The sequence below is a fragment of the Macaca nemestrina genome, chromosome 1 (genome assembly GCF_043159975.1).
Source record: "Macaca nemestrina isolate mMacNem1 chromosome 1, mMacNem.hap1, whole genome shotgun sequence".
NCBI classification, from domain to species: domain Eukaryota; kingdom Metazoa; phylum Chordata; class Mammalia; order Primates; family Cercopithecidae; genus Macaca; species Macaca nemestrina.
In genome coordinates, this window is record NC_092125.1 from 124,844,443 (window position 1) to 124,870,740 (window position 26,298).

The 26,298-nt window shown below is 40.4% G+C and overlaps 1 protein-coding gene across 1 annotated transcript in view; it reads right to left on the bottom strand.

Moving 5' to 3' along the window:
- Window positions 1–26,298, bottom strand: part of LOC105489214 (NBPF family member NBPF4-like) — a 69,417-nt gene that overhangs the window by 14,835 nt on the left and 28,284 nt on the right. Inside the window, exons 7-11 of the mRNA XM_071068503.1 lie at window positions 5,602–5,814; window positions 4,387–4,486; window positions 3,307–3,521; window positions 2,192–2,264; window positions 836–1,047 (exon numbers count right to left, since the gene is read on the bottom strand). Coding sequence (XP_070924604.1) covers window positions 836–1,047; window positions 2,192–2,264; window positions 3,307–3,521; window positions 4,387–4,486; window positions 5,602–5,814 — 813 coding nt within the window. The remainder of the gene's footprint in view (window positions 1–835; window positions 1,048–2,191; window positions 2,265–3,306; window positions 3,522–4,386; window positions 4,487–5,601; window positions 5,815–26,298) is intronic.

Consider the following 26,298-nt stretch of genomic DNA (forward strand, 5'->3'; position numbering starts at 1 on the left):
CATAGGAACCGAGCCAGGAGGCCTGACAGCTACCTCCTGTACACAGATGGCTATGACTTTGTCACACCTGCCTGTGGTCCAACATGCTGACATTGGGGCCAGGAAGACAAAGTGATGCCATGGGTCAAGGAGGAGAGGAAAGGTCTCTGACCCTCAGATAACTGTGTGCAATATTCCCTCATAGTTTCTTTTCTTTTCTCTCCCTTCCCTTCCTTTCTCTCCTTCTGTCCTTTTTTCTTTCTCTCTCTTTCCTTTCTTTCTTTCTTTCTTTCTTTCTTTCTTTCTTTCTTTCTTTCTTTCTTTCTTTCTTTCTTTCTTTCTTTCTTTCTTTCTTTTCTTTTCTTTCTTTCTTTCTTTTCTTTTCTTTCTTTCTTTCTTTTCTTTCTTTCTCTCTTTCTCTCTCTCTCTCTGTTTCTCTCTCTCTGTATTTCTTTTTCTTTTTTTTTTGAGACAGAATCTCTGTCTGTCACTCAGGCTGGAGTGCAGTGGTGCAATTATGACTCACTACAGTCTCTGCCTCCTGGGTCCAGATGACTCCCCCCATCAGCCGCCGGGTAGTTGCGATGACAGTCACGCACCACCATGTCTGGCTAATTTTTCATATTCTGTGTAAAGACTGATTTCACCACATTTCCCAAGCTGGTCTTGAACTCCTGAACTTAAGTGACCCACCCACCTAAACCTTGCAAAGTGCTGGGATTACAGGTATGAGCCACTGCACCCAGCTCTGTCTTAGTATGTAAATCAAACCAATATGTATGTATGCAGCCTGTCCTCAGAATTGATCTTCCTCAGCCTAGACAGAGGCAGGAGGGACAAAGAATAGAGAGGCTACCTGGGAGAATGTTTAGAGCTTCCTTCTCTTCATCATGAGAGGGTTCATTCTCTACAACCAGAGCAGAGTCGACTTTGTCTTCCTCAGATGTGATTTTGGTGCTCCTGTGAGGCTGGTTGGAGTCAGATGGGTCGTGACTATTTGAACAAGTGACAGTACATTCCTCCAGTGAGTCCTGAGGGACTTCCTTTCCTTCAGCCATCTGCACCTCCCTGATGTGCCCGGTGGGATAGAAATGACAGAAGATTAAACCAAAAGGCATTGGACCCCAGGAAGTCCTACTGGTTTTGACAGGAGGCATAAGAGAGTGGTCTCAGAAAGCAAAGGGGAGTTTCCCTTTAAGATGGAACAGACAGGCCGGGCGCGGTGGCTCACGCCTGTAATCCCAGCACTTTGGGAGGCCGAGGCAGGCGGATCACAAGGTCAGGAGATTGAGACCACGGTGAAACCCCGTCTCTATTAAAAATACAAAAAATATAGCCGGGTGCGGTAGTGGGCACCTGTAGTCCCAGCTACTCAGGAGGCTGAGGCAGGAGAATGGCGTGAACCCGGGAGGCGAAGCTCGCAGTGAGAGGAGATCGCGCCACTGTACTCCAGCCTAGGGGACACAGTGAGACTCCGTCTCATAAAAAAAAAAAAAGGAACAGACAATCCTCTCCTCTCTGCAACAGAGCAGAGAAAACCAGAGACGAAACAGTGGCTGGTGATCACTGCACTGGGTAGGTAGGAGCTGAGGACGGAGACTCAGCTGTCTCTGTATGGTACAGTCTTGAGAGCACACAGAGACGAAAAACAGCTGCCACACAGTGTGTCTAAGCCGGGTGGTAGTTAACCTACTGTGGCCACAGGAATACAGGCCTTTGAGCCATTGTAGACTCCAGAGATGGTGTGCCTTCTAAATTTATTTTTATTTTAATATTGTGACATGAAATGTAAATTCTTTGTCTAGGTACTTTTCTTTGTGTTCAACTTTGCTAGGTACTTCCTAATTCCTCTGTTTGTTGCCTCTCTGCCATTTATCTTTCCTTAAAAGAACATAAAGACAACCGTGTAGAAAGCAGCTTTGCGCCTCCTCCTGGCTTTCACTGCAGGGGAGAACAGGTCTCCTCTGTGTGTGCAGGAAGTCCCTTGGGCTGTGAGTTCATCTAGGGTCATGCTTACGCGTACCATGAAGACAATGGACAAGCATGTTAACAGGGCTATTTCCTTGTTGGGTGAGTGCATGAAATCAGTGGACTCTGCAGGTTTCTTATCCTGCATCTGGAATCTGTAACTACCTTCACCCGCCTTGTGTTCTTTCTGAGACCCTTTTCATATTTTACCACCCATTACCCGCTCCTGATTATTCAGTGTTACCTGGGAGCCGGTGATTCCTGTACTTTCTCAATCTCCTCATCCATCTCATCTTCATCCTCATCTTCATCATTCTCTGCAAATACAGAAGTGTCCATTCAGATATTTCCCACTTCACCTATGCAAGCACAGTGAGCCCTATGTGCACGGAGACATGAACATCTATATGTATGAGACCAGACTGTACAAGAGCTCTCATGTTTTATCTTTAACAAAATGCCCTGGAATGGTTTCCTGATGCATGAGGCAATGCATTTCTGATCTGCAGGGTCACCATCAAGATGTGGCCAAATATTGAAAAGACTTTTTCCTCTTCACATCACTGCAGGCTTGTCCAGCCTCTCTCTGAACTTCAGCAGCTGTCTCCCCAGTCCTCCCACAGATGTGATTCCCAGGCACAGGCTCTGTGTCCTGTCACAGCTCGCATTTAGAACCTGTATCTTTCTCTTAGAACAGGACAAACAGCCTTGTCCCACAATCCTCCGTACATCAGGGACTTCATGGGCCCCCTACGTGGCTTCGATTGTGTTATCCAGGGACACTGTCTCCATGGGGAGTGCTCCAGCCTCAACCACTTCCTACCACCAAATGCCAGCACTTCAAATACCTTCTCCAACAGCACACAGCGAGGGGCTTTATCTCATGTGCAATAGAGTCATAAGTGTTCCCACATTTGAATGCCAGAGACAATTTGTTTGCCTTTACAGATTTAGAGACAGAAACCCAGGAAGGATAAATTAATCATTTGACCACAGTTGCTAAAGACATTACTGAAGATAGAGCCTGGGAACCTTCACTCTTAGTCCAGGTCTCTTTTCACTCTAACAAGCTGCCTCCTGTCACAGCCTCCTTCCAGTCCTTTAAAACTGGACGAATGCTGCCTCTTGCTCCAAAGACCACGTTCCATCAAGAAAGGAGGAGACATTTGCAATACTGTGACCTCCAACCCCATGGGTTTCCCATCTCTATTCCTACTCAGGAAGTCCTGATCATGTCATGGCCACAGATATTTACTGGAAAGATACTCTACCCATAAAATTGTCATTGTGGAGGTATAGAGGTCTGGGGACTTTCATAAGCCTAGAGCTGTGTGTTATCAGGGCCTGTGGCCACCTCACCTGGACTGAGCTTGTGGAGAAGGCGCTCTGCCAGCCGGCGCCCCTCAGCCAGCTGCTCTCGGAGGTCCTGACCCTGGAACTTGTCAAGGTCATCAGGAGCGAGGAGGGCCTTGAAATGCTGATTCAGTGAACGGGAGGCATCTCTCCCTTCCTGTAACTTCTCCCGTAACTGGGTCAGCTCTCGTGCCTGAGAGTGAACCAGGGCTTTATATTGCCTAAGGTGAGATAGTAGAGAACATTTAATAATGGAAAGGGATGAGTGATCAGTTCTAATACTGCAACAGAGGTTTCTGTGAGAATGTCCTCAAGGAGCTTTCCAAGCAGAAGGTCAGCACATATTTGGGGAAATGTCTTTGTCACGGAGAAAAATACAATATTAACAAAATATATATATATTTAAGTTATACATATGTATATATTTTTAAAGGGTTCCTCTACATAAGAGAGTGCTCCTGTAAGATCCTTGATGATGTTCCATTCATCTTTCTTTTCTGTAAACAAATGCTGGTGTCTTCCTAGATCAGTTCCAAATGGATATCCTTTCAGTTCCTCACTTTGGCCATGGACATTTCTATACGGAAATTCACACAGTGCATCTTGCAGTGACTTGAACTAAAGCCACGCATAGAAATGTGACCAGGTGCAAATGGGGTGGATTTGAAAGATGTAGGAAGAAAAAAATGACAGGGTTAAGAAGGCAACATTGCTTGAACGAATGACATGCGGCAGTCAGTCAGGAGGTGATTCTAAGAGTAAATGGGGTGGTGATCACACACCATTTGAGTGTGCTAAATGCTGCTGGGTGGTTCACTTTCTTTTAATTAACTTTGGTTATGCAAATTTCACCTCAACAATGCCTTGTTTTAAAAAGAGAAAACAAGGTTCAAGAAACAACTGCAACCCATAACTTACTAACATGACTGTTCTCTGTTTTATAAATGTTTGTGTGACATGTGCCTGCCATGTAAATGCCTGCCCTTGTCCTGGCCCAGCTTAGCTCTTAGTTCTCCCAGCTGAGTTGCTGCACTTCAGAGATTCACACCCCTGCCCATCTGCCTGCCTCCAATGGGGCCTACTCACCCGAGCTCCTCAGCTTGCCTGAGCTTCTCTGCCAGCTTCTCCACGAACTGCAGTTCATCCCTCAGCACAGAGTCTATGATGTCTTTGTACTCTTCACACTCTGAGAAAAGACAGACACACCTGCCTCAGTGCAAGGCTGGACATGCTGCTGGGATCACTGCCGTCAGGGCAGGCAGCAGCATCCATCCCAAGGATGAAAGCAGCCCCAGTACCAGGCTCCAGGCGGGCATTTCCACATCTTTATTTATCAACCTCCCAACATTCTAGCAACTGATACTCTCCAACTTAGAGATGGGGAGAAAAAAACTCAAGGGCATATCAAGCAACTGGACAAGATGATCCACCTGGAACAAGGCAGAGTCAGAATTCACAGCCCCTGAGGTCTGACTCTGAATCTTGGGACACTTTCCCAAGATTTAGAAGAAATAGATAATGTTAAGTCATTGCAGCACTTTTCTGAGGTACATATTATTATAGTACCCAATGAACAGATGAGGAAACTTAGGCACCGAGAAGATAGGCAACTTGGATGGAGCCCAGGAGCCCAGGGTCCCTGCTCTGCACACGACACTGCTACCTCCACAATGTCTTATGTGCCAGCTTTCTTCCTCTTTAGGAATAAGAGCCTGTGCCCCAGGAAGCAGGACTTCCCTCTCACCATGGTACTCCCTGCTCTTGATGCTGTCACTTAATGGCTGCCACAGTTACTATTAGAAGCAATCTCCTCTTTAAACTCCTTAGTGCAGGTGCTGTGTACTGTCACTATGTTTCCCCCAGGGTGCCCAGAATAGAGCTTTGCCTACTGGGCCTCAAAGAAGTCTGAAGTGAATGGAAGTTCATTAGTCCCAGATGTTTAGACCAACAGACTAGATGTTATTTGTCTGCAACATCTTACATGGTACAGAGAGGATTCTCATAAACATGATTTAGCCTCTTGCTGAGAAGAACAGGTGGTTCTGTGCCTGTGTCAGCAGTCAATATGTTGGATTTTAACTCTCCTCTCACCTCACACCAGACTGCAAATGTGGAAAAGTTGCTAAATACTTTGTGCCTGTGTTTTCCATCCTTAACACCATGAAGTTAAAAAACCCATTTCTATTTTCCTAGAAGTATGGGAAGGATGACATTAATTTTTATGAAGAGACCGTTCAGTTTCTCAGAGAGAAGACAGGTGATCGGTCCTCACTTTCGTGATGGTGAATCTATAGAACTTACTGTATTTCTTCAGCTGGTTGGCCAGGGAGTAGGCAGTAGCTTGAGTTATAAGGAATTTCTCTTTGAGGTCTCGGAACTGCTGATTGCTCTCTGCCAGCTGGGTACGCAATTCCTTGTTGATTTCTAGGATGTTCATCTCTGCCCTCTCGCCGGACAAAGGGTCGGCAGATACCACCATGCTGACGTTTGTGGCAGAAGAGGTAGAGCCAGGGACTGGGGAGAAGAAACCCAAACACATGATGGCTCAAAAACTAGTGAAATCAGTTAGGTTTCATTAGGACTGAGAGATGACAATAACTGGAATTGTTAACTTACAGTGGAGAGAAACTTGATCAACACCCACAACACTTTAGAGTCCTTAACCGCAAAAACAGGGTCCAGGCTGCCTGAGCTCAGAGTTGAAGGCCCTGCCTATAGCTCCGACTCTGACAAGAGTGAGGGAGGTAGCAGCCAGCGTGCCAGGTAACAGTCTGCAGTTGCAATAACAGAATTCGAAGGTGGGGGTGTCGTGGAATCTTAGGAGCCCTGCATTCCAATTGCCCAGCCTGTGCTGAAACACTAGGGCCCTGATCTTACCTGAGGGTCACTGATGGGGACCATTTCTTCAGCAGTCACTCTCAGTGTTAGTGCACCCTTGTGACAATGCTACAGGCCCACCTCTTTCCCAATACATCTAAGCATGTTCCTCATTGCTCATCTCTTGTGTGTATAAAATCATCAAGGTAGAGGTAGTTTCCCAAAAGCTTGTATTTTCTTAGTGGTAGTCACAAAATCACTCTACCTTCTCTAAGTTGAATCAGATCCTAAGGCTTTTCCACATGTGAAAGATATCAGACTTAGACTGCCATGATATCCCCTGGGTCTTCTGCATTTTTTTTTTTTGTAGCTACTGAAAAGTGAATGAATGATTCATTTTTAGAAAATATTTTCTCTCCTGGATCATTATTCCTCTTGCTGCATCCCATTGTTATGTTCATTTATTTTCTCTTACTGGGGCAGCATCTTGGCTTTTCATTACACTTAAGACCAGTTTCACATCCCTATGTCCATAGCTCTTCCTCTATGTGTAGGTTGATTTGTTTTTTTAATGTCACTGAACACTCGTTTCATACTTGTCACTTACGAATATCATTCTGGTCCCACAAGAGCTCTTTTCAAGATATCAAGTGATCAAAATCATTTGTACATATCCCCTGAAAACATGTGTGACCGTGTATCTTGGAAAGTCTTGCAAACCTGATGCTATTTTGTTGTTTTTAGTTTTCCCATATATTGGAAAGAATAGGGCCTGGAACGCTTCTCAGAGAATATTGTTGGATATATCTATATCTATCTCTATATCTATATCTATATCTATCTTTATCTATAGTTGCTCTAACAGTGTTGATGTCTGGTTGCATTCCACCTGGCAAGATCAAGCTCACGATCAGGTGTGGTTGGTGATCCTCAGTGTTCCTGTGCAGTAGAAGGTGAGTTTGAGATGAGAGGGTCGAGTAGGGGAGCGTGCTCCCCTAAACCACCTCCTCACTTTCTCAGCTTCCATCCTCAACCAGGTTTTGTGAGGCTAGGACTTGGGAGTTTGTCCTGTAGCCCAGGTCTCCTAAGTGTGGCTGTTGGACTTGCCTGAGTTGAGGGCGTGATGAGTGTGACCACGGGCTACCCAACATTCATGTGGAAGCAAAGGGAGGAGGACTGGATCAATCCCATTGGAAAGCGCTCCTCTCAGTAGCCCGCACTGTCCTCTAACTACACTGTGTAATGACAGTGCTTTGAGATGTATTAAAGGCTGTAAATTTATCTACTCTCTGATGTCTCAGAGACCTGACATTCTGTGTCAGAATGAAAATCTCTTTTCGTCATTTTAAAAATGATGAAACTGCAGATTCACAAAGTTACGTGGTTTACTTGAGGTCACACAGGGATGAGTTTTGAGCATTGCCAATAAAAGGAATCACAATAATTATTCAGTAATTATTTATAGAATCCATGTAATTCAGTAAATAGTCACAAAATTATTTATTGACCAATTCATACTAAGCATTTTGTTCAAAACTGTACACATGCTTGGATATCATATTTTCATCATAATCCTTAAGGCAATGTTATTATCCATAAGAAACAGGTAAGAAACCTGAAGAAGAGGGATAGCAAATCATGTATTTGGCCGTATTCCTATTTTTTGGTTTCTGTGATGCTGGAAGAATGACCAGAATGAGTCAGGAATGCTCAGGAAGAGCATTCATCCCTGTGTCATTTTCTAGGACAGAGGTGTGCCCTCCTTCAGCACTGGGACCAAAATTCAGAAGTGTCTGTAACCTTGCTTTAACAGTGCGGGAAATAACCTTTATTACCTGGAATTTCACTGGAACTTTGGAATATACAAGAGAAGTATGACACCTGGGTCTTCCCTTGGCTGTATTTATTTCACTCTTCTATTGAATACCAATGATTCTCTTTAAGACTTTGCCTTTTCATAACCACAATATATATTTTATGGAGAAGATTTTACTGTTAGCTCTATTTAGAATGAAGAAATATAAGCTATGGTTTAGGTTTTATGTCCTGGACTTAATATTTTTTCTGATCTCTCTTTTGAGATTAAATTCTCATGTAAATAGAAAAATGCTTCTTACTACTTATAAGAGCAAATTAGTTATTGGTTTGAGTTTCTGAAGTCGAAGCACAAACTTTTGTTCTTAATCTTTGTCCCCATTAGTGCCACTCATTGTCTCTCAGTATGACCTGGCCGTGCTTCTGCACTTACCGTCATCCTGCTGAACCATTTCCATCCACTGTACAATTCCATCAGTGATTCGGGCTCTTCCCAAAGCTCCCTGAGATGGGTCCAGGTCCCAGGATGTCAGACACCTTCCAGACACAAAAGCAACCCCTTCTGTAGAGTGGGTAGCTGGGTTCCCACCTCACTGAAGTTGGCAGGGATGTCCTAGGGTAGGAAGGAATGTTTTACCTTTTTAGGGGGTCTTGTCTTCATGTCTCAGTGCCTCTGATCTAGTGAACACAACTGTCCTGAATGTGAAAGAATTGCTAAATTTCTGGTTTCTTTTTCGGTGGCTAGAACAGGTTTATAAGACTTCCTTACTTATCCATGTCTGCTGAAGTTTGAGTTCTTGGTAGTATGATTTTTGTTTATTTCCTTGTAAGGTGAGCGGCTTGCAGAAGACTGGCCTTGTTGCTGTACAAAAAGACGTAAACTTAATTTCTACTCAAAGCAAGCTTGAATTTGAAACTAGGACTTCCACTGTTCCAAAGTTCGACTGTCACTGCCTCAGGCGTGTGTCCTGAAGGGCTCGTGTCTCTGCCATACTTAGGACAAAGTTAAGATGGAGCCCAGCAAACCGGGTCTCCTTCAATTCTAGGTTCCCCCAAGAATTTTCTCCACTTTAAGAGACTGCATTGAATATATATTTGTTCTGCCTTCGTGTTTTGGCTTTGGAATGATGTGATGCAGTTCAATGGTTCCCACCCCCAAGTTGGTCAGAGTAAGAAACACTTGGGAAGGTCGGTGCAAATACAAGTCCAGTGTCCTTCTTGCAGGAATTCTAATTCAGTGCGCTCAGGTGGGGCCTGGAATTTATTTGTTAACATGACTCAGATGTGCAGTCCGTTTGGGGGACCCTCTGATACCACGGACCTTATAGTTGATGGGATGATTCTATTTTGCTGATGAAGAAACCAAGGCACAGAGAGTCTGCAACTTGCCCAAGTTCCCTTTGCCGTAAGGACTGAAGCCAGATCTCAGGAAGAGTCCCCCTCCCACAAGCCCCATTCCATTTTTCCAATTCCGTTGTGTGGGTTCTTTCCAAGTAGGTGTTTCTCTTCCCTGTACCTCATTTCTGCCCCCTGCCTCAAAAAAACATGTTGGATTTAATTTGTTTCATCTAATACATTTCCTCTCAACATGCTGTAAGCAACTTATCTGGCCACTTACTATGTGACATGCCTCTTTTTGAGACAGTCTCATTCTGTTACTCAGGCTGAAGTGCAATGGTCTGTACTGCTCACTGCTACCTCAGACTCTTGGGCTCAAGCCATCCTCCTGTCCGAACTTCCCAAGTAGCTGGAACTCTAGGCACACATCACCATTCTGGCTAATGTTTTTATTTTTTGTAGAGATGAGGTCTTGCTATGTTGCTCAGGCTGCTCTCGAACTTCTGGCCTCAAATAATCCTCCCACCTAGGTCTCCAAAAGTGCTGGGATTATAGGAGTGAGCCACTGAACCTGGCCCTAAAAAGCTTTTTTTTTAAAATTTTTTTTAAAGTAAATATATTTAAATAAAAATATAGGGCATGGAGATGTGGAAAGATACGTCTCTGTATTACTTTTGTTATTATTACTTCTAAAGTATAATTCATATATCACAAAATTCTCCACTTTTATGCATACCATTCAGCATCTTTTACTATATTCCAAAGGTTTTGCAGCCATCACCACTACCTAATTTCAGAATACTTTCGTAATGCTGGAAAGAAAGCCTGTACTTACTGGCAGCCACTCTCCAATTCCCCCGTTTTTGCCGTCCCTGACAAACACTAATCTACCTTCTGTCTATATAGATACACTTGTTCTGGGCATTTCCTGTATATGGAATAATGCAACATCGCCTTTTGCATCTGCATCTCTTACTTAGCACAATGTTCTCAAGGGTCATCCTTGCTATAGCATGCATCAGTACTTCAATCCTTTTTGTGGCCAAATGATACTCCATTTTATAGTTATACCACATTTTGTTTACCTCTTCATCAACTGATGGCAGTCTGGAACATTTCCACTTTTTCACTATTATGAATAATGCAGCTATGAACATTTTTATACATGTTTTTGAGTGAGCATCTGATTTTAATTTTCTTGGTTACATACCTAGGAGTGCAATTGCTGCATCATATATGTCTTTATATTTAAGTTTTTGAGGAACTGACAGACTGTTCCAATCTCAGTGGCTACAGCATTTTACATTCCCACTAGTAATATATGAGAATTCCATTTTCCCCATAACTTTCCAAACATTTGTTGTGTTTTTGTTAACGTCACCCTTGTGGGTCTGAAGTGGTATCTCATTTTGATTTAAGTTTACATTTTCCTAATGAGGAAAAGCATTGAACATCTCTGCATGTGCTTGTCGTATGTATCCTTTACAGAAATGTCTATTCAAACTTTTTTCCCATTTTTAAATTGTCTTTTTTGCTCACTTATATGAATTCTTTATATACTGTAGATACTAGACACTTGTTAGGCATATGATTTGCAAATAGTTCTCTCATTACATGGATTATCTTTTCACTTCCTTGACAGAGTCCTTGGAAACATGAACGATTTTTTATTTCAATGAAGAACATTTATCTTTCTATTTTGGGGTTGCTTGTGCCTACTAAAGAAATGTCTAATCCAGAATCACAAAGATTTGTACCTGTGTTTTCTTCAAGACATCGCTTTTGGAATGAGACTTTTCCTGGGTTTTAGTGGAGGATGTGCATTATTTATTTATGCCTCTTGTCTGTTACCAATATTTCTCTTGATTGGTATACGTATGTCCACTGCCCCTCCATGGAGCATCCCGTGGCTTGGAACAGAGCTCTGGGGACTGGCATCCTTCCACTGACTTTGATGCTGATGAGAGCCCTGATCATATGATTCAACTGGCTTTAACCCAACCCACATGCACGTATTCTTCGGACATCTAGAGCCGAAGTCCAGAGCCTCTGTGGGAATGCTTGGCAGCCCATGCTGTTCTAAGGCTGGAGCAGACTTTCTTAGTCTATTCCAGGCAGACAGGACTGCAGGGTGTCCAGCCCCTACAAGCCCCTCTGTCTGGAATAGACTGAGTTCATCTCTGGTGTTAGAAAGCAGGCCTGTTTCACGGTTTGGGGAAGGTTGTTTGATGTGAAGTGGGTCCTCTCTTAATTATTTTAACTGTATGTGTGACTTCTTCCTAGAAAGAATGGGAGAATATTTATGTTAGAACATTTTATCTATTCTTTGTCAATTGTTGTTTGTCTGCAATTTTAAAGTAGATAAAGGAGAGCTCAATGTAAATATATTCTTAATACTTAATTACGATTGATGTCCACTGCCATGAGATCATATTTACTTCTATATACTATCTATTACTTAGGTATTGTCCTGCTCCTGATGGGAAAAGAGACTCAGAAAGATTACAAAATAACTCTCGGTCGCAAATCTTGTGAGGAGAAGAATAAGAATTAGAAACCAGTTTCTTTTGGCCTTCAAAGCTAACCTTATACCATTAGATGGAACTGAATGACAGTACTTTTGCTAGACTAAGTCTCAGAGTTTGTGGTTCTGCATTGTTTTTCCAAGGAAACGGTGTGTCACTTTAATATTATTTCAAATTTTTAAATGTCGAACTCTTTTTTTGTTAAATAAAACTTTTTTGTGTTCGTTCTATTCCATTGTTTTTGTATTTTTTTTTCTCAAGGGATCCCTGTTATTTATCTGCTGAATATTTGTTACCTATCTTCTGTCAATTTTTACTTTTTTGAGTGTTTGTTATCTGTCACTTTGTTTCATGCTACCAGCTATTCACAAAGATATAATTTGCATGGAGGAAACTACAAAAAAACCTAAGGGTACAGATTAATGACTTTTAATATAATTATATCTTATATAATAACACCCAAATCAAGAGAGGGAACATTTTATTCTATGCCAAAAGGTTCTGACGTGCTCCATGCCAGTCAACACTCATCCCCAAAATGAAGAAAATATTCTAAATTTTGTCACTATGTTAGTCCTTTTGTCCCTTTGCAATGCTATAAAGGAATACCAGAGGCTGGGTCATTTATAAAGAAAAGAGGTGTATTTCGCTCATAGTTGTGTAGGCTGCAGAAGAAGAATGGCACCAACAACTGCTCTTTATGAGGGCCTGAAGCTGTTTCCCCACGGGGCAGAAGATGAAAGGGAACCAGTGTGTGCAAAGATCAGATAGTGGGAGAGGAAGCAAAAGAGAGAGGAAAAGCACAAGGCTCTTTTTAATAACTAGCTCTTGTGGGAACTAACAGAGTGAGAATTCACTCACTGCCTTCTCCCAGGGAGGGGGTTAATCTATTCATGGGGATCCACTTCCATGACCCAAACACCTCCCATTAAGCCCCACCTCCAACATTGGGGATCAAATTTAAACGTGAGATTGGGAGGGGACAAATATGGAAACTATAGCAGCCACAACAGATTAATTTTGCTTAATTTTGTGCTTCATAACAATGAAATCATTCAGTATCTTCTCTTGTTTTGACCTCTCTTAATCAGTTGGATATATATGCTACTAATTTGTTTGATTGTGTTTTTCTTTCATTTCATTTTGTTTTGGCCTAGAAATATCCTATTTATTGTATAATTATCACACAGTTTGATATCCACTTTTGTGATGGTAGACAGGTTTACTTGTTGTCTTTTATATATAAGTAACTGAAAATATTCTTGTAAACTTCTTTCTGTGAAGATACATACTCATTTTTCCTGGGTATCTATAGCTAGGGATGGAATTGCTTGGTGAAAGGCTGAAAATGGACACAGAGTTTTGCATAAAGTTTGTATTATTTTGCATTTCTATGAAAAATGTAGGCTGTTTCCAGTTGCTCTACATTCCCACACACTTATTATTTTCTCTCTTTTAAGTTTTAGCCTTTCTACCAGGTGTGTAGTGATATCATCTGTTTTGTTTTTCACATGCCTATTGGTCATTTAGATATCTTCTTATGTAAAGCACCTTTTCAAATTTTGCCACTCATTGATGTACTGGGTTGTTTGTCATTTTCTTTGCGATCTGTTGGAGTTATTTATATATTTTGAATGAGTCCATTTTTTCACATATGAATGTGTGAAGTGTTGAAGTTGAGAGGCTCTCTGAGAATGCTTGGCAGCCCGTGCTGTTTTAAGGCTAGAGTGGACTTCCTCAGTCCATACCAGACAGAGGGGACCATGCGGATTGAACCCAATATAGACATATATATATATATATATGTATTATATAATTATTTATAACATGAATATATGTTGCAAATAATTATTCTTGGTCTCCAGATAGCTTTTGCCTTGTTAAACACTAACCTATAATCAGAAGAAGCTTTTTAAAGGTGAAGTACAATGTAATTGGTTTCTTATTGTGGTCAGTGCTACAGTACCTGGTCTAAGAAATATTTTCCTTTGTCAAGTTCGTGAAAATATTTTGTATTTTTTCCTTTACAAGGTTTCTAATCTAACTTTCACATCTTAAGTTAATTTCAATGTATGGTAGAAAGTGGTTGTTACCATTAAGTTTTTAAAACAACAAATATTATTTCACTCAGAAACTTTCTATAGAAAAATCTCTCATTTCCCCAATGAAGGACATTGATGTCTTTGTTTTAAAAAAATTTAAATAACTGTGCATACCTGGCATATTGTTTGAATCTGTACTCTTTTACTTTGATATATTTATGTATACTTACACCTGTACCATAGCTTTTAAATTATTGTGGCTCTAAAATGAGTTTTGAATTCTAGCAGAGTAAGTCCTCTGTCTTTTTCAAGACCAAATTGCCTATCCTAGATTATTTCATTTAAATACATTTTTAAATTGGCATCTACATTTCTCTAAAAACTCCTACTAGAATTCTTAATCAGAATTATGTTGATGTGATATCCTCACAAAATTGAGTCATTCAATCCATGAACATGATATATGTTTCTATATATAGTCTTCTTTAATTTCTCTCACCAATAGCTTTCAGGCGCTTTGTATGTGCTTCATTATATGTATTCTTAAGCATGTAATGATTTTGGATATTAATCTTTATTATGTTTTATTGAATTTCATTTTTTAATTGCTAGTATGGAGAAATTAAGATGGTCACATCAATGTTATAAAGGTAAACATTAAGTACAATAGACTGCAACACTTTAAAACGTAATTAAATGCATGTTTACCAATATATACACAAATGGAACAACTGCTATAATCAAGTATGAGAATTTCCATAAGCTCAAAGTTTCTTGTAACCCTTCACAGTTCATCACTCTTTCAAACCTCATCCCCAAGGAGCCAGTGTCACTTTAGGTCAGTTTGCCTGTTTAACCATTTTCTGCAAATGAAATTATACTTGTGTTCTTTTGTGTCTGCCTTCTTTCATGCATCACATTAATTTTAAAATCCATCCATATGAGTATTTTCATCAACAGTTAATACCTCATAATTGCTGAGTAGTGTTCCTTTGTGTGGTTACACCATGTTTGATTATACATCCACTTGTTACTGGACATTTGTGTCATTCCAGGTTTGGGCTATTATGAATAAAGTATAAGCATCCACATACAAATCATTGTGCAGACATAGTATGTAAATTCCTAGGAATGGAACGATTGTCCATCTGATTTGTATTTGTTTAAACTTAGAAGAAACTGTTAGCAAAATTTTTAAAGGAGTTGTACCATTTTTCATTCACACAAGTATAAGACTTCCAAGTGCTTTATATCCTCATCAACATATGGCATTTTCAGTCTTTTGAATTTTAGCGTTCTCATGGATATGTAATAGTATCTCATCGTTGTATTGATTGATGTCCCTGAAGACTAAAGAGGTGAGCATCTTTTCTTGTTCTAATTGACCATTCATGTACCTTCTCTTCTGAAGTAGCTATTCAAGTATTTTGCCAATTTGTTTCATTGTGTTGTTTATCATATCAGACTGCATTATATATATACTATTTAAAAAATCCTTTTTGGAGATAAATATAGTATCTCCTATATTATGGCTTCTTTTTAAGTTCTCTTAATGTCCCCTATTTTGGAGATAAAGATAGATAATCATCAAAAAGGTGCTTATATATACACATATAACTATATTCATGTCTAAGAATCATTAGTCAAGCATATAGGTAAGGATCTATGTCTGACTTCTCTCTTCTCTTCCATTGATATATGTTCTGTTTTTTTTAACAATACACATGATTTTGATTTCCATAGCTGTACAGTAAATCTGGAAATAGGTAGTGAGTTCATTCACCATTGTTCTTTTATAATGTTGGTTTTTTATTATTCTTGATCATTGACATTTCCATATAAATGGTAGCATCAGATTGTAAATTTCTACCAAAATGCCTGTTGGAGTTTTTACCAGAATTGCATTGGATCTGGAGATCAATTTGGGAAGAATTCACTTTTTAACTACAACAACTCTTCTGATAAATGTGACAACATTTATCTCCCCACTAATTTAGTTCTTTTATAATTTCTTAAAGCAATGTTTTGTAGTTTTCAGCATACTGGCCTTACATCAATTTTGTTCAATTTATTACTAAGCACATCATGTATTTAGATGTTAGTTTAAATGAAATTGTATAAATTTCACTTTCCAAATGCTCATTGGTAATATACAAAAATACAGCAGACTATTTATATTGAACTTATATTCTGCAAAATTGGAAACTCACTTATTAATTTTTATAGATTTTTGTAGATTTCTAGGAATGTGTACATACACAATCATTATCTGTTAATAAAGACAAATTCTATTCTTCCTTTTCAATCTTTTCAATGCTTCATTTCCTTTTTCTTACTTCATTGCATTGGTTAAGATAGCTATTCTAATGCTGGATTGAAAAAGTAAAAGTAGATATTCTACCTTTTTGTGTGATTTAATAGAAAAGCATTTGATCTTATACCATTCAATATAATGTTACCTGTGGGTTTCCCACATCTGCCCTTAGTGGGGTTGGAAGTGTTGCCTTCTGTTCTTCTCAAGCTGAGAGTTTTGTGGGGTTTATTTTTTATAATCATGAAATAAAGTTTTCAGTTTTACCAAATGCTTTTTTTCTGTGTATGTCAAGGTAATCATACAGTCTTTTGCTTTTGTCCTGATAATGTAGAGAATTACATTGGGTTTTCTGCAAATATAAAAAAGATTTATTAAATCAAGCTATGACAGTTTTCTAATATTTTAAATTGTTTTAACAACTATATTGAGATATAACTTACATGCAAGAGTGAACATAATTAAACTGTATAAATTTAAAAGTTTGAATATATGTATACCTCTGTAATCCAGATAGTGGATATAGGCTGGACACTGTGGCTTGTGCCTGTGATCTTAGAACTTTGAGAGGTCAAGGCAGGCAGATTGCTTGAGCTCAGGAGTTCAAGACCAACATAGGAAATATGGTGAAACTCCATCTCTAAAAAACCAAAAAATTAGCCAGGCGTGGCAGCAAGTGCCTGTAGTCTCAGCTACTTGGGAGGCTGAGTTACGAGGATGGTTTGAGCCCAGGAGACAGAGGTTGCAGTTAGCCGAGACTGTGCCTCTGCACTCCAGTCTGGGTGACAGGACCAGACCCTGTCTCAAAAAAAAAAAAAAAAAAAAAAAAGGTAGTGGATATAGCTACCACTTCGAAAGTGTCCTTGTGTCCTAGTAATTCCACCCTCATGTTTCTCCCCCAACCTCAGACAAACACTGCTTGACTTTCTGTCATAATAGATTAATTTAAATTTTCTCAGGTTTTCTATAAATAGAATCATACACTATGTTTACATTTTTGGTTTATATATTTATATATTTTGGTATTTTTGTATATCTTTTTCACTCAGAATAATTATTTTGATTTGTAGCCATGTTTTCATGTGTATTAATAGATCACTCTGCTATACTGCTGAGTAATGTAATATTCCATGTGATAGATATATCACGATTTATTTTATTCATTCATCTGTTAATGGGTTTGGATGGCTTCTGAAAATTTGAATGGCATTTGAAAATTTGATTGTTAGCTCTTTATTAATAAACTTTGAGGGTTCCCTTAGTATGTACACAGAGGTCCTTTATCAGATATGTGATTTCCAAGTATTTTCTCCCTAAGTGTGGCTTGTCCTTTCATTCTCTTACCAATGTCTTTGAAGAGCAATTTTTAAAAAGCCTTGTTGAAGTGTAAATTATTGCTTTATTCTTTTACCAGTTTTTAGGCTGAATGCTTCCAGCTTTTGCCCATTCAACATGATGTTGACTGTGGGTTGGTCACAGATAGCTTTTATTATTTTGAGATATGTTCCTTTAGGGCCTAGTTTTTTGGGAGTTTTCACATGAAATGATGTTGAATTTTATCAAAAGTCTTTTCTGCATCTATTGAGAGAATCATGTTGTTTTTGGTTTTAGTTCTCTTTTTATAATGAATCACATAACATATAATTTACCTTTTGCATCTGGTAACTCTCCATGTCTGCCCACTTTGTGGGAGGGGCCCTTTGGTGCATCAAACTAGGAGGATTCAATGTTAGAGACATGGAGACTCCACTGAAAGCCCTGGACCCCGAGAGTGAGCAGTGCCCTGGTGTAGACCAAGAACTCTCAGCACTGAGGCTCCTGACACTCAGGAGGATGGTAAGGGTCAATCTCTTGGTGAGCGACTAGGTCCCTGGAACTCTCACCTGGGTCTCAATGGGCATATGGGTAGCTTTTCTTTGGACAGGCCCTAGCCAGGTGACCCAGGTGCTGGCTGCATCCTAGGTAATCCACTGAGGACCATAGAATTGCACCAATACTAATGCTGGTCTCTTTGGTCATTTTAAGTGTTGCTTTTACTTCCCAATAGGCTGACTTCAGTGGCAGAACCCTCATAGGAAGCAAAGACCACATGGAAAGGAGGAAAAGGCCATGACAGAGTAGGTGAGCCTGGGGCTGCATTAACCTTCCACTCTGAACATTCAGGTAGGTCTAAATGGAGAAGCTGGGTAGTTTGCTTAGAACCTGCCTTGGCCTGACGTCCCTGCTGCCCCCAGCTCCTAGGACCATGGGGATCCTTGTACACTTGCCCCCCAACCCCCAAGTGGACACAAGAAAGCAGCATGGTCCTTCCCCTTGGAGGTCCCTTGCAGAAGAGGAGGACACCTGGAATATTCAAGTTCCTGGGAGACGGGTCCAGTTGTTAGCCAAGGACCAATGTACTGGTGCTTCCTTACTATTGGTCACACCATGTCCAAGCTTGGCCTAACTCCTGTGCTGCCCTGGCCTCAGGGTTTGTCTTTGGAGGCTCCACCCTACAGCTGGAGCCATCTTGCTTTGTCTCCTCAAAAACAGGTACTGACAACACAGAAATGCAATTGTGCTTCTCCTGCTAGCATAAAGCATTCCTTCAGCTTCTCAGACTGCGGCAACCCTTTCCAGTGTTGACCTGTATCCTGTGTGTGTGAAAGGAAGAGGAGGTGACAGGGCATGGGGGAGGGGGAGCAGGAAGAGGAGGGAGAGTGGTGACAAAAAGGCTGAAGGACAGAATGAGGACAGAATAAGGAGGAGGGGAGGAGTGGGGAGGCAGGATGAGGAGGACCAGGAAAGGGAGAGGACCAGAGACTGAATACCAAGGAATCCATATTCTTAGCCCCAGAAGGGCAACCCTGTCTCTCCGGAACTCCACTAACCTCATCCTCTACACATACACACAGACACAGACACACACACACAGACACACACACACACACACAGACACAGACACACACACACACACAGACACACACACACACACACACACACAGACACACACACACACGGTTCTCTGATCCTCCAGCGTCTTCTCTTCCTATAAGAAGAGCCTCTCACCCTTCCTCCCATTCCTCATCCTGGGGATTCTTCTTTTTCCACTGGGTCTTCCAGGGCTGGTTCAGGTCCTTCACCTGCAGCCAAACCCTTGCCTTGTGGTTCTGGAGAGTCCAGAGCAGTGAAAGCTCTCAGGAAAAGGAAGTGCAGGGCATGTGAAGTCACAGGGTCACCCTGCAGAATCTGAGTACAGTTGTCCAAGGTCAGATGTCAAACTTTTCCCAAAGAAAATCAAAGAAGATCCTTGGTCCAGGTCATTCTTTCTTGTGGACAATTAAGCTATGAAACCATTGTGCCCAATTCTCTTTATGAAGCCAAAGATCAGCTTTAACCAGGGTAAGAGTAGGTGTGGATGCAGATTACAGAAACTGAGCACTGAGGAAAACTTGGGCAGCTCCCACAAAGGCCCAGGGAGGAGCTGCCTAGGCCAGGGTCTAAGAAACCTTCTGTATTAGTGAGCTCAGGCCGTCATCACAAAATACCATCAACAGGGTGGTTCGAAAAGCAGAAATGTACTCTTTCACAGGTCTGGATTCTAAACGTTCAAGATCAAGATTGGATTCCAGTGAGAGCTCTCTTCCCGCCTTGGAGATGCACACAGACTCTCTGTGCCCCCACATGGCCTTCACTTGCTGTGTGTGATTTGTGGGAGGAGGAGTGGGGTGAACAAGCTCCCTGAGTTTCTTCTTAGACGGACACTAATCCTATCAGATCAGGGCCCCATGTTTATGACCTCACTTCTCTTAATCACTTCCTTAAAGGCCTTTTCACTATATAAGTCCCACTGAGGTTAGGGCTTCAATATGTACATTTTGGAAGGCTGTAAACCTTCAGTTCTGGCTCCTCCTCAGCCTGCTCCCCACATTCAGATGTCAGCAGCTCCCAGCTCTGAGGGAGCCTCACAGGCACTGGATCCTCAGGTTCTTCTCCCCCAGAGTTTCTCCTCTTCTCTCTGATTCAGATCCCTTTGCAGTGGAACTTGCATAGTCTTTCTTTATAGTTTCCCCCTTCCTTGCATTCTCTTCTTCTTTCTGTTTTCTTTCTATGTAATTCTATACATGTAACATTAAGGCACTTGTCAGATGAAGAGACCACCTCATAACCTGTGTGTTAATAAACCGAAGTCTGAATTTATTGCTTCTTAAATGGAGAGAGCTCTGCTGATCATTCAGTCTTTCTGAGCAGACTGGACTTAGAATTTGTGGAAAGTGTGGGGTTCAGAGACTGGCTAAGGGCACAGACATCAGTGAGCTGGTGTTGATTTGTTGGCACTCAGAGCTGCTCATTGGGCAGAGTTGCTTTCAATTGACTTACTTTCAGAAGTGAGGGTCAAGCACTGACTGAGGGGCTTGCAGAAATGTGTTCACTGAGGTGAGTGGCTGTGGTAGGCAGAATAAACTCCCCTAAAGGTTCCAATCCTAATCCCTGGGACCTGTGAATGTGTTACTTTACATGGCAGAAGAGACTTTGGAGAGATGTTAAGTATGTTGAGAAAGGCAGATTATCCAGGAGAGCCCAGCGCCCTCACAAGGGTGCATGTAAATGAGAGAGGGAGGAAGGAGAGTCCATGTCGGAAAGGTGCAATGTGACAGTAACTTGACATGCAACAGAAGGACTTATGTTTGGGGGTTGAATTCCTTCTCTCCCCTAGCAATCACTTTTTTCCCACATGGTACACATTTCTTTCAATCCACTCTGAAACATCTTGTGGATATGATTTGCTCAACTTTTGTGGTTGCTTTTAATGTTTCTATAACCACTATCCGCACCCTACTCTAACACGTGTAGACATCTGTGCTCCCCTCCTGCAAATACACTTAAACCCCTGCAAACTCTGTCTCACTAACAGGTGACTTGCAAACCTTTGTGAATTTCAGCCAGGTTCTCCCACCCCTTGCACTTCCCGGGTGAGGTGACACCCCACCCTGCTTCTGCTAGCACTCCCTGTGCTGCAGCCACTGTCTCACCAGTCCCAGTGAGATGAGCCGGGTACCTCAGTTGGTAATTCAGAAATCACCCACCTTCTGTGTTGGTCTCGCTGGGAGCTACAGACCAGAGCTGTTCCTATTCAGCCATCTTGCCCCACAAAAGATCTCTGGGAGGATAATTTTATTGTGCAATACATTTTGAATTTGGGTGTCCTAGTAGTCTTTAGTGAAACAATCATTTTAAGTTTTGGCTCACTTACATCACATTAAGCTAATTGGAAATTTCATCAGGTTTTCCGTCATTTAGGAGATGGAATTCCAGGTAAAACACATTCTATCTCTTGCGGTGCCTATCTACTAACCCCATTCCATCCTCCAAAGTAAATGCAAACAATTCTCAACCATAGAAATATGGCTCTTACTTACCGGAAAATAGCCATCATCACTAAAATATGTAAATACTTCTCACTTCAAAATAGTTGTGTTAAATTCAAACTGCCTTAAAAACAATGTACCACAGCATTTTGAAATGCTTAAAAAGACTATATTAAGACTGTTTCTAGATTTTCAGAATTTATTTAAATTATGTCCTAAAGACTGATTTATCTAAAATTTAAAAAAATACTTTGTAGTTCCAAGAATCAATAATCATGGAACTTGATTGATATTTTACACTTATTTTTTATATATAAAGCCCCACCTCCCTCCTTTCCTTCTTTCCGTCCTTCCTTCCTTCTTTCCTTCCTTCCTCTCCTCTTCCTTCTTCCTTCCTTCTTCATTCTTCTTTACTTCTTCCTTCCTTCCTTCCTTGCTTCCTTCCTCTCTTTTTCCTTCCTTCCTTTCTCCTTGCTCCTTCCTTCCTTTCTTTCTCCTTCCTTCTTCCTTCCTTTCTCCTTCCTTCCTTCCTTCCTTCCTTCCTTCTTTCCTCCTTCCTTCCTTCCTCATCAGATTAAACTCATTAGGCAGGCTTGAATGACGAAAGCTGCCCAACCAGAGCCAGAACTTAGGAAGGAAGGTCGCTGAGAAGGGCAACAGCCTAATAAGACTGAGGGATTGGTTATGCACAAGAGGATTGAGCAAATAAATATGTTGAGGATACTGAGAGCTAAGTCAGAGAAGTGAGTTACAAATGTGAAAAGAATTAAGCTAGAATGAACCCTATAGTGTTGGATTATAATTAGTAGTGTTCAGGCGAGTTCATGGTTTTGAATATTTTTAGATACAGAAATAAAAAGGGATATGTGTGTGTATGTGTGTAATGTGTGTGTATGTATGTATGAACACACCGACATACATATATTTTCTACCTGTGTCCACTGACAGGGCCTAGTAGCAATGAGCACATCCAGTACCCAGATCTTTCTTTCTAAATACCACTCTCTGAAAGAAACTAGGGGACCTTGGAGAAATAGCTGATTCCAGGGTAGGGATAACAAAGGTAAAATATAAGCCCAGAACATCTGTTTCACCAGATAGTAAGTGCTCAAAGAATGGAGTAGTGTCAAAAGGACACAGAGTCAGCTTGAAGGGGCTCTCCCTGGAAAACCCTAAGACAGTTTGGGCATCAGAATAAACGGTGTTAGCAGATTATATCACATCAGATGAAACAGGAATCCATTAATCCACATGGATGTCATACAAAGGGAATAAAAGAAATTTCTTTAAAGTTGAATGCCAACTAATAAATATTAGTGGAATGATGGAATTGGGATATCACCATCTGGTGATTATCATGGTAAAAGTAATTAACTCAGGCAAAAAAAAAAAAGTCAAAAAACGCTAACACTCAGTGGGTAAGAGTTGGATAAGAAATGTGATATTTACCCTGTTTCAAACTGTGTCTCAATAAAATATTATACATTACAAATGGAACAAAGAGTTTATAGTGAAGAAGCTTAGCAAATACTAGCTTACTCCAATGACCAAATTTAACGTCACCAGTAACAGGAAAGAAGATCCTGGGTCATGTGATAGAGAGAACATCACTTCTGTGATAGTCCCAACAAAATGCATAACCTGAATCGAATCATGAGGAAACATCAGAGAAAACAAACTTGAGGATATTCTACAGAATAACCAGCCTGTAATCTTCAGATATTGAAGTCCACAAAGATCAGGAATGACTGTTGTTCTGAGTTGAGGAAACTAAAGAAATCTGACAAGTAAGTGTAATATGTGGGTCCAAAGGATGTTGTTGGGACATTTGGTGTGAAACGTGGATGGAATCTCTGGGTGAACGTATATAGGCATTCCTTAAAGTGTGCTTGCAACTTTTTTGTACATTAATTTTTTTTTAACGTACAAACTTCTAATGCCCTTTAAAAAGCCCTCCCTAACTTCCTCAGATGGTACCACTCCTCAGGTTTGCCTGTGATATATTTTCCCCTGCAAACTGCCTCTGTGTGATCTAAACAAAACCAACCTATAATACTGTATTCGATCAGCAGTGCAGTATAGCAAAAGTGGTCAAAGTGATGCTAGACTGATGGAATACCCGCTGTTGTTGCCTAGTTTCATGGCTATGAATGAAGTTACAGCAGATAATTTACCTTCCTGCAGTCTCTCCACTTGTGATGCCCTCTCTGATGCTGCTAGCATCACGGAGAAGGGCTTAGAAAGCTGGCATGAAGATGGCTGCAAAGGTGAGTGGAAGCAGTGATTATTCCATACCCACAAAGGTCGCTAAGGAAAAAGGGAATTGCATACTAGGTGCATAGCGTATGATCCATCCTTAACCTGAGAGAATCACAAGGTAAGATTACACTGGCATTGGTTCAAAAAATTCCCTCTAGAATACCTTCCTTCTGCTTATTTTGGGGCCAAATGTGTAAAAGAAGGGGTGAAAGAAGAATAAACCAAATTCCCCTAATACCCACATTTCTTCCTATTTGTGTAGGAGACATTTCAAATAAGCACTGGCAAGATGCAATGTATGTAATGGGCACTGAGCATAATTGATGTTGTTTCTTACGTACTTTGAGAATACATTCTATGAAAAAAGTTCATAAAGACTCCAAACTTTCCCAGGTTTCATTTGAGGACATCATGTGCCAGGAGCAAAATGTGTTCTATTTGTTAGGTGATACGTGGGGATAACACCTCATTCATATGAAGACGGAATTCTCAACTCCACACAGAGGCTGTGCACTGAAACCCTGATTTTTGGTCCTTATTCGGAGACATATTCAATTTTATTTAATATCTGGCTCTTGCCATATTTGCTTAATTGCTTTCCAGCAGAAGAGCAGGTTCATAGCAGGAAAGCCTATAGGGTAGCTGGGAAGAGGTCAGGAATGTCTGAGCCAGGCATAATGACAGAAGAGACTAGTGGGTGGAGGAAGAACTAACATCCAAGAATTTCATTACAACACAAGGCAATCGTAAATATTAAAACAGAAAGAAAACATAACTCCAAAAAAGGCTAATTATTATCTACGTTCCTCGCATGAGGAGACAGGGAATTGCTACTACATTAATTAAAAGTTTACATAGGATTATTTAAAGAGAAGTTCAGTTACATAAATCCTCTTATATAAACTACTTCCCCCCAATCATCTTAGATGTATAAAGTTTTACAAGAAGAGATCCAAACACTGAAGAGTTAGGTACCATATTGTAACAATGGTGATCAAAGTTCTAAGAAGAAAGGGCTCTAAGTAAGATGGAAATAAAAGGACTAATCTCAAGTGGTTCCATAATAAACTCTTTTGTGCTTTTCAAAGTGCAAAGCAGGTGTGAGTAGACATTTCTTCCCACATTGTTCATTCAACTATTAAATATTTATTGAGTGTCTACTATGTGCCATAGAGAGATCTTCATATAGGGGATGCAGCAGTAAAGAAAACGAACAAAATTCTCAGTCTTCCTACAGCGTATAATCTAGTCAGGGGATACAGGAAATAAGTTTACCACACTTAAAGGGTTTTGTAGCTGGAAGAAATTTGGGTCGTATAAATAACAATTAACCTAAGAATCTATAAAAATTGCTCCCCTAACATTCATTTTAACAGCTAACACACGCTGCAGAGAAAAATTTTAAATGCACATTTCTTATTTTAAAGTATCTATTACTCATTTTTAAAGTAGAACTTTTTGCTATTTTTTTCATGCATTTTGCCAAATATACTCAAAAACGGAATGTCCTTTACACTAAAGTCTGATTGTATCTTCAAATCATGACTACTTGTTTCTTTGCAGTAATGTGGCTGTAAATGTATAATTGTAATAAGTTTCAAATAGTTTGAGAGCAATTGAATTTGCAGAGAGTTCATCTCTGTAGTGCATTTTCAAAATATTATTTTGAAAATTATATTTTACTTCTGAAAGAAAGGCACCCACTAATGAAAAACGGACACAATGTAATGTTGCTAACAGTTCAGCAGAGGGTGCTGTAACTTAAAGTTGAAGAATGGCTCTGGGCTAGATTATAAAAGCTGAAAGCTGAATGCAGGCCTCCAGGAGGGCTTAAGAGGGAAAAAAACTAAGTGGATCTTTACTTTTTTACGCATCGCTACAGTTACAGAGCCTTAAAATACAGCAACAAACAATACAGAGCTAAAATATGATTTAAAACCTGAGTGTAACACTTTTTTTGTTTTAAAAATATTATCTGTCCATATTCACTCACTGTGCATTACAATATTATTAAAAAAAAAAACAAAAGAAATGTAATACATTTAGCTTTTAAAATTATATTATATATTACAAAAACACTTACATCAGCATCCCTCCACCAATAATAAAATAAAAGGTTGATATTGAGTCAGGACTTTTGTAATTCCTGTGGATGATTTATGCATGACTCAGTCATCTATTTAAGACTGAAGTGTATAATGTAACTTTCTGGTGCTAAAATGGCATGAGATGGTTAAAGTTAGCTTTCTTTTCTTTTCTTCCTTTATTTTATTGAGACGGGGTTGCCCAGGTTGAAGTGCAATGGCATAATCGTGGCTCACTGCAGCCTCAAACTCCTGGGCTCAAGTGATCCTCCTGCCTCAGCCTCCCGTGTAGCCAGGACTACAGACGTGCACCACGATGCTCGGCTAAGTTTTAATTTTTTTTGGTAAACACTGGGTCTCACTATTTTGCCCCGTCTGATCTCTAACTCCTGGGTTCAAGGAATCCTCCCACCTTGGCTTCCCAAACTGCCTGGATTACAGGTATGAGCCACCATGCCT